The 9,210-nt window shown below is 34.0% G+C and overlaps 2 protein-coding genes across 3 annotated transcripts in view; both read left to right on the top strand.

Moving 5' to 3' along the window:
* The first annotated feature begins 496 nt into the window (after window positions 1–496).
* On the top strand, window positions 497–4,318 carry LOC111410610 (ammonium transporter 3 member 1-like). The gene is made up of 3 exons (XM_023041046.1): window positions 497–1,264; window positions 2,776–3,061; window positions 3,551–4,318. Exons 1-3 carry the CDS (start codon window positions 608–610, stop codon window positions 4,072–4,074), a joined length of 1,467 nt encoding a protein of 488 aa, XP_022896814.1. The 5' UTR covers window positions 497–607; the 3' UTR covers window positions 4,075–4,318.
* Window positions 4,319–8,137: 3,819 nt separating this feature from the next.
* Window positions 8,138–9,210, top strand: part of LOC111410599 (MACPF domain-containing protein At4g24290-like) — a 20,783-nt gene continuing 19,710 nt past the window's right edge. Inside the window, exon 1 of one of the 2 annotated variants that reach the window (XM_023041025.1) lies at window positions 8,138–8,526. In XM_023041025.1, the coding sequence (XP_022896793.1) occupies window positions 8,230–8,526 (297 nt within the window). In that variant the 5' untranslated portion in view covers window positions 8,138–8,229. The remainder of the gene's footprint in view (window positions 8,527–9,210) is intronic. The other variant, XM_023041033.1, reaches the window with a different exon arrangement.

Genomic DNA, 9,210 nt, shown 5'->3' with positions numbered 1-9,210 from the left:
TTATTTTCACTTAAGGTTACTCTGTAACTTGTCACTACTAAATCTCGAAATTTGATAGCGTGGACGATATGATAACTCGGACGAAAGTCTTTGACATTGTGAAAACTGAATTTCGACATAAAAGTGAAAAAACAAGATTCATTCATTAGTTAATCAAAAATTTCGATTCCAACTTAAATTCAGATCTATCTCGTAACTTAAATTTGTGTGTGCATACGAGCAAATTTACTCAATTTTGACATTCTATCAAATTTGTTAAATCCAACCAAACTAATCCCGTAATTGTCACAATAAGGTGTCAAAATTTAAGAGAGTAACCTTTATTTAAATAATTACGAAATTTAGTGATTCGATCGAGACATTTTAAAGTGAGAGACCTTTATATAAATAATTATGAAATTTAATGATTCGATCGAGACAGTTTAAAGTGAGGTGATCTCTAATATAGTTATCATACTGTCAGTACATTATTGACATTATTTTCCAAAAAAATAATTATAACATAATTCTTCTATAAAAGTCAGAAGTCTTGGATGACTCGAAATACTACAATCTCTTCAGATTCCCACACGGTGTAGCCCAGAATTAAGGAGCCAGGCCAGCAACCATGGCAAATTCCTCGGCGGTGCCGGTAGCTTACCAGGCCTATACCACAGCGGCGGTGCCGGATTGGCTGAACAAAGGCGACAACGCATGGCAAATGACTTCCGCCACCCTCGTCGGCCTCCAGAGCGTCCCCGGCCTCGTAATCCTCTACGGTAGTATAGTCAAGAAGAAATGGGCCGTCAACTCCGCCTTCATGGCTCTCTACGCCTTCGCCGCCGTCGTTCTTTGCTGGGTCATTTGGGCCTACAAAATGTCATTCGGCGAAGAGCTCTTGCCCTTCTGGGGCAAGGCCGGTCCGGCTTTAGGCCAGAAGTTCTTGATCAAACAGGCGGCTCTTCCAGCTACCGAACATCACTTCCACAACGGCACCGTTGAAACCGCCATGGCTTCGCCGTACTACCCCATGGCGTCAATGGTATGGTTCCAGTGCGTCTTTGCCGCTATAACGCTCATTTTACTGGCCGGGTCTTTGCTGGGGAGGATGAATATTAAGGCATGGATGATGTTTGTGCCACTGTGGTTAACTTTTTCTTACACGGTGGGGGCGTTCAGTCTCTGGGGCGGCGGGTTCTTGTTCCACTGGGGCGTCATCGATTATTCCGGCGGTTATGTCATTCATCTTTCATCGGGAATTGCTGGCATCACGGCCGCGTACTGGGTCAGTCACTGTTTTATTTCCTCTTCTTAAACTGTCTCTGCAGGTTTAGTACACAATTTCTGTTTTAGCCCTTAAAATTTCATTTTTCTCAAACTTAATTTTAATTATACACTTTCAATGCAATATTTGGTAAAAAGCCATCTAAACCTTCAAATTTTAGAGCTTTGAAGTTGACTAATATAAAATCTTTATCTTTCTAATTTCTTCAATTTCTTATCGAATATCCGATAACATAGCAAGTCTGACATGGATTTAACAATCAAATGTCCGTTGAATTATCGGATTAAATCGAATATGAACAGATTCAATCCATATCGATCTATTTACAGTCCTAGACGTAATCCTTGTTTTGTCGGGATTAAAATTAAATTTTTAATATATCTTATAAAAAGTCATGAAATAATTAGAAAGTTGTAAATTTTTGTCAAATATATAATTAAAATTAATTGTCAATTTTGACTGAGTTTAATTTCTTTAATATTGTTGGATACTGCATGATTCACTTATATTTATTGGACAACCTTTGAATATTCAACTCCGGCCCCTAGGTTTTATCTGGATTTTGTGAATTAATTGAGGTCTATCTGTCACATCGACTTTTCAGGTCAAGAAATAATACTACGAAACATCCTTTTAGATTCCCATGATTCATGTGTCCGTTCATTTACTCCTTCACTCGTTCACACTTTGTTGTTGACATTTTGTACCCATCTTTATGAATATGTTAAAATATATATATATATATATATTTTAACATATTCATAAAGATGGGTACAAAATGTCAACATATATATATATCTATCGTTTGACAAGACACATAATAACATTTTAAATCTTGTCATTTGTCAAATTAAGATTGTTTATATGGAATTTTTTATGTCAAAAAATGTTCGATTCTTTAGTTTATGTGAGGAGATATTATCGTTACTTACGGGATCCAAATCGACTAGCCTTGATTGGGGGGTCAAAAATATTTAAAGAATGTTTGGTGGGGATTAAAATTAAATTTTTTATTAAATTGTGATGTAAATTCTTGAAATGTATAGTTGAAAAGTTGTGGAGTCCTGCGATTAATATTGATTGTTTGACTTTAACTTAAATTAAAATCATATTTTAATTTAAACCAAATAGGCTCTTAGTATGATATGTACCTTTTAGCATTTGTTGACCCGGCTCATACATACTACTTAGGTTCGTGTAAAATTGATTCGTCTATTTTTATTTTTAGAATTAGGCACTAATGCTTTAATTACTTAAAGTCTTTCACTTAATTTATCAACATTATTGAATGAAACATAGATACCTTTAACGTTGTCGATTTCTATTCTATCTTCTATATTGCCAAACATGCGATAAACGAATAAACTTAAAATACTTTTAAATTTTAATTTTCACATCATACACTACTCTATTGTTTGTTTCAATTTATGTAACATTCGAGTCACTAAAATAACCCCTAAATGTTAATAAGTCCTTTTCGACTTAAATAAAATAATCCAATTTCGTTTCAGGTGGGACCAAGATCGAAAGTCGACAGGGAAAGATTTCCTCCAAACAATATACTTCTAATGCTGGCCGGAGCGGGGCTGCTTTGGATGGGTTGGGCGGGGTTCAATGGCGGTGATCCATACAGCGCCAATATAGACTCCTCCATGGCCGTGCTGAATACTAATATTTGTGCTGCCACGAGCCTACTCGTATGGACATGGCTCGATGTGATATTCTTTGAGAAGCCTTCTGTTATTGGAGCTGTTCAAGGCATGATCACTGGCCTTGTCTGCATCACTCCTGGTGCAGGTACATCTATTTCTCCTCTCTTTTACATTCTATTAATTTGTTTTTGTTACTAGATCAATGTTATGAAAATCGGCCCTCATATTGAATTGAGGTCTGGTCAGAAGTCAAAATTATTTAAAAATATAAGTCAGTTTTCATATCGACGTATCATTATGGAATAACCATAAAATATGATCAACACGTGTCCGTTGACTGAATGATTGAATCTCGTTCTAATTTTACACGTAGCATTCGCCGATTTCAGATCCAATTCTTAGTTTCTTAGGTCAAATTGATTGATCATGTCCGATTTTTATAACATTGAACGGTTTTGGAAAATTAGAACCACCAACCTTTTGTTCTCATTTTCCCATCATCATGTTTACATGTTTGTGTCAACATTTAGTACGAACGTATAAATTATCGAGAGGAGGTTATACATATTATGCAAGTTGATTTTTCAAGGTTAGTAGATGTTCCATCTATCACATTTGTGTTTCATCTACATAGGTGTTGTTCAAGGATGGGCTGCCATAGTGATGGGCATTCTCTCAGGAAGTATCCCATGGTTCACAATGATGATTGTCCACAAGAAATGGGCACTTCTCCAGAAAATTGACGACACCCTCGGCGTCTTCCACACGCACGCTGTTGCCGGGTACCTCGGAGGCATTCTCACCGGCCTTTTCGCCGAGCCACAACTTTGTGCCCTCTTCTTGCCCGTCACTAACTCGCGCGGTGGAGTTTATGGTGGCGTTGGTGGCGTGCAAATCCTCAAACAGATTGTGGGTGGAGGATTTGTCATAGGATGGAACATTGTTGTCACTTCGATCATATGTGTTGTGATAAGATTTATAGTACCATTGCGAATGCCGGAAAGGGAATTGGAGATTGGGGACGACGCAGTGCACGGTGAAGAAGCTTATGCGTTGTGGGGTGATGGAGAAAAGTACGATTCGACAAAACACGGCTTCTCGTCTGAAGATCAGACACAACATGGTAAGGCATCTATTGGTGCTACTCAAGTTGTCTGAATGGAAATGTGCAGTAATTGAAGAAACAGATTCTTGGAGAATTTAGAAACTTATTTCATATGTGAATATGAATTTGGTTTTAGTTTTAGTTCTGTAATCCACATTTCTTTTCACAAAAATCTTTGATTATGCATCAATTATATGTGTTTCTTTTGTAGCACAAGAGATTGTAGACTATGAATAACAGCGAAAAACTGATCAATTGTTGACGTGTTAATTTCGCCAATGGTCACTGAAATTTGTATGTAATGTGGATTACAAAACTAAAAGGCAGCATCTTGTTTGAAGAAAGGTCATTGACAGCTGCTATATATATAGATACAGAAACTTTGCAAGCCATACACATAGCATTTTTTTGGCATTATTTTATTCTACATGGAACCTACTCCCATGTGAGACTTCTGTATGACTGCTGTGAAATAATTTCTATACAACAAGAATTATTGACAGTCATTTGTATGAAAAATGATTTATGCCAACATACGAATTAAAATTAGTCAAATCAAATTTGAAAACTTTGCAAATTAGTCAAATCAAATTTGAAAACTTTGCATTTACATCTTAATTTTGTGCCTCGTTTTCAACTCACATAGGCGTTGGTAAATAGAGGGAAAAATGGTGGAATCTTGAAATATGGATTTGGTTCTTGGGTAAGTGCAAGTGTACAAGCAGCCTTTCACCATGTACCCTTGGAGGCATAACCTGTAATTTACCTCTCTCACGATGGTTCAGGACAGGAGCGGTGAGGGACCCTTAAAGTTGGGGTTCAACCTTTAAAAATGGTGAAATCTTGATTTTGGCAAAGAACTGATGTAGTGGAAGCTTATTGATTCTCTCACGAATACCAAGGAAAAGAGAACACTTTTGAAACTTCTTAAAGCTCTTTATTATAATTAAATTTAAATGATTGTCAAAAGAATTATAATTTGTATTTAAAGCAGCGAATAGAAATTGGAAAATGACTAAGCCCCCATTTGGTAACAAATTTTCACCCAAAAAAAATCAATTTTCTAATTGTTATTGCACTATTACAATCGTCATTTTTTACTTCTTCACTCACAAGTGATGTCCACTTTTCTCTCTAATAGTGAAAAAATTAATTCTCATAATCACTACCGAACAGATCCAAACCTATAAATAATGATTAACTCTAGATAATGATAAGAATTAAAAAATATTGTTTCTTAAGTTTACAAAAATGATAGGGTCTATTTGGAAGGATTTTTCAAAAGCTAAAAAACCTTTTCTGAGATTTTTTTTTTTTTTTGAAAATGTTTGAATAATTTTGTAAAAGTATTTTGCTAACTATAAACAGATTTTAAAAGAAAATGACTTGAGAAAAAAATAAAACTAAAAAAAAAAAAAAAAAAAAAAAAAAAAAAAAAAAAAAAAGAAGGTCTAACTCAAAATAGAATTAAAATTTTAATCTTATTATTAATAATAAAATCATCCAAAAAAAATTATAAAAAAATGTATTTTTGGAGTCTAAACGATTAATTTGACCAAAAATAAAATGCTTCAAAAATTGACATTCCGTAAACATACGTCTTTGGATCGGTCCCACTCTTTCATAAAATCTTTTTCTATTTGTATATCATCATGAACATTGACCAGATCTTATCAAAGTAATCGAAACGTAAAACGTTGGGAAACATCTCAAGGTAAGCATGGTAATTTGTAAGAAACTGGTCAACTCATGGAATAATCATCCACATGCATTTAGTGACTTCCAACTTCCAATATTTCTCCTCGTAGCATTCCCACACAACACTGTCCACGAAAAATTTAATAGTCAAAGGCCCAGTTGACAATTTTCGTTTCTGAACCCTGCTATATGTTCACTGAACCTTACAGCTCGATGTACAACCTCCTCACATCGGAGGACTGCCGATTAAAAAAATGGGCATCGACCCCCTCTACAGTGAGGGGGCTGTAAGTGTACAGCACCTTTTGGTGATGTACAAGTAGGTTAATTGTTCGTTTCTTCATAGCTTTTGCCATGGTTTTCACTCGCATTTTACTACGACCGTCATCAATGACGAACACATTATTACACAAAATTTGGTGTAATTTTACTTTTAATTACACTAAATTTTACTCTCAATTTTATTTTGAATTATTTAATTTCAAATTATATTATTACAAAAATTGTTAAACTAAGAATTATATATAATAAACTAAAATTTTTCATTTATTAATAAATTGAACAAAAAAAATTAAACATAATACTACAATTAAAAAAAATTACATTGAATGCGCCAGAAAAGTTACATATAATGAAAATGACAACCCGTTTTCACACTTATTGTTCTAATTTAATTTTGTGTTGTACTTTAATTTATGTTTTTAATACATTTATGTTGTTGAGCAAATTTTGGTTCAGCCCTAAAAAAAAAAAAAAAAAAAAAACCATTTATGTTGTTGAGCAACTTTATTAAATATTAACTTTATAATTTTTGACTTTTTAATGAACCATTTTAATTTATTGTAGAAATAATTATTACTTATTAATTGATTAGAATTTAAAAACAAATATAAAATAAAAATACAATTATAATGACATAACACTATTCATTACACCAAATTTGCGCTGTATTTGAGGTTTCATTGGAGAGGGTTTTATATCAATTTACACCAAATTTGGCCCAATTGGAAATGTCCTTAGCGTTTTGTCTAGGAACGTTATTACATCAAAAAATCAATTTTTTTTTTTTTAAATCTGTGATGTGGGTCCCTCTTTAAATTTTTAAACCAGTGTAAAATTAATTTTTGGATTTTGGAGCATTATTATAGCAAGAAAATCAATTTTCTAGAAAAAAAAAAAAAGTTGAACTCCAACCTTGAGGACCCCCACCGTCCCGTCCCGCCTCTAGAGTTTTGTGAGGGATGTAAATCTCGGAGCCCCAGCAGATTAAGGAACAAGAGCTGCATGTACACTTCGCCTACAAGAAAATCAATTTTCTTTGTATATGTGATGTGTGTCCCTTTTAAAATTTTTAAAGCTATGCCAAGGGTACGTCTAACAGTTAACAAAACCAGATTCAAATTATCTTTTTTGGGATTTTGGTCTCAATGCCTAATTTGCCCTCTACTGATGGAGAAAGGATTGGTTTGTGAAAGACTAAGCAGCACAATACCCTCTACCAATTAGCTAAACTGTTGAAAGTTTCATACCTTTTGGAAAATAGCACAAAACGTCCCCTTTTGAAACGTTTAATGTGGAATACCTCCATTTTATCCATTTTTCTCAATAAAAAAAATAAATATAAAATGACGAATATATCCTTCAAGTTAATTAACCAAAAAATAAAAAATAAAAAATAAAATAATAATTACAACCATGGTTCCAAAAAATTTTAGAAATTACAAATGAGTCCCAAATAAATAATTAAAAATTATATATAATTTTAAAAAATATACATTTCTCTCCTATTTAACCTATATTCCTTCTACCCACCACAATCACTGCCATTATAACAGCTTATTTGAGTCCCATTATTTAGAAAAGAAATGCATTCTTCTACACAGTATTTTGATATTATTTCAACCATATATTCTTTAATAAAATAATATTACACGTAAATTCAAAATTTTTTCTTATTTTTTAATTACATATTTTTCATTAATACACTAATCAAAAATTCATTCTTTCCTCTAAAATGGGACTCGGGCAAATATGAATGTTTGTACTATTTTCCAAAAGGTAGTGAATTTTCGGCAGTTTGACAAATACATAGGGACATATTGCTGTTTAGCCATTGTATGATTTAATTGTACGGGCATTTCGGTAATTTGATTATGATAGTGAAAGTTAGCTTCCATTTAAGCCCCATTATTTCTCATTACATTAAATTAAATTTTTTTCTCTCTTATTTTTAACCACACACTATTCAATAAAATAATATTACACGTAAATAAATTTTTTTTACCAACCCATTTTTGAAAAAATATTATTTATCTAACTATAATGCCAAATAATATCACTCAAACACACCCTTGACACCTTGGATGAAAAGAAAACATACTTCACCAACCGTTCCGTGGGCTCTTTAATATTTCAAATGTCGACATCAATCCCATCAAAATTTGGTCAATTCGAATACCCAAAATTGATCAATCTTTCGATTTCTCGGACCCCTTTGTGGTGGGGGAGTTATGTCAAGGATGGAAAACAGTAGTGGTAAGAAAGAGGTGGCGTTGCGGTTGAGAGCGGCGGTGGAGGAGGCGGTTCATTGTATTGGTCTGGGTTACGATTTGACGTTGGACCTTCTTTTGAGGTACTGTAAGAAGGAAGTTACAGAAGATGGCTCGAGGCTGATTGGCATTGACGATGATCAGGTTCGGGATATCACGATTCCTGGGGGTGGTTTGGTCCAGAACGTACCCCACTCTATCAATTGTGATAAAGGCGAGCGGTTGCGATTCCGCTCAGATGTGTTGTCTTTCCAGCAGGTATAATAATGATTATAATTCACCTATAGAATATAATTGATAAGGATGATCCTGGATTAAATGCTTGAATTCTATTAAATGTTTCAATTTAAGAACCACAAGTAGACACGGTAGCCCGCTCTCCACCCTATGGGGATTTTTGGGAGTCGGGACGAGAATTGGAATGTCTCCATTTACTTATTTTACAACAGATGGGAAAGAAAGGTTGTCAACCCAAACAGTATATTGGAACTCTAAAAAGAGCTCTTCGTGCTAGGATATGAACTGCTTGACTATCATCCCTGCTTATATGTGAAAATGATATGCTACAGAAGGAATTCTTCAGCTCCAGAATGCTCTGTAGAATGGCACCCTCGGGGGGTGTGAAGTATTGGGCTCTGGATTGTTGCTATTGCACCTGACTCTACCTCCAGCACTTTAATAGTCTGTTCATTGCCTCTATTGATTTTTAAACACAATTTATCCCCAATTCGACAACTGTTATTTGAAAACTCCTTTGCTCATTTTTGATCACACGATCACACAATAAAATATTTTACATGTCAATTCAAAACTTTTATCTTCTTTAATATAAAAATCAATATTCTAAACATTGTTTTGGCCAAACAGCGGCAATCAAACAGGGGCTTACATTTTAAAACATAAGTTTAAAATATAATTAAAAAAAAAAAAAAGATTGAGGGG

The sequence above is a fragment of the Olea europaea genome, chromosome 2, assembly GCF_002742605.1.
Source record: "Olea europaea var. sylvestris chromosome 2, O_europaea_v1, whole genome shotgun sequence".
NCBI classification, from domain to species: Eukaryota; Viridiplantae; Streptophyta; class Magnoliopsida; order Lamiales; family Oleaceae; genus Olea; species Olea europaea.
This window is presented reverse-complemented; position numbering and strand designations above follow the sequence as displayed.

Bases quoted from the DNA above. Each gene is read 5' to 3' on its own strand.
- LOC111410610 (XM_023041046.1), top strand. From the start codon at position 608: ATGGCAAATTCCTCGGCGGTGCCGGTAGCTTACCAGGCCTATACCACA. The intron at 1,265-2,775 runs GTCAGTCACTGT...ATTTCGTTTCAG, and splicing joins GCATCACGGCCGCGTACTGG to GTGGGACCAAGATCGAAAGT. The intron at 3,062-3,550 runs GTACATCTATTT...TCATCTACATAG, and splicing joins CTGCATCACTCCTGGTGCAG to GTGTTGTTCAAGGATGGGCT.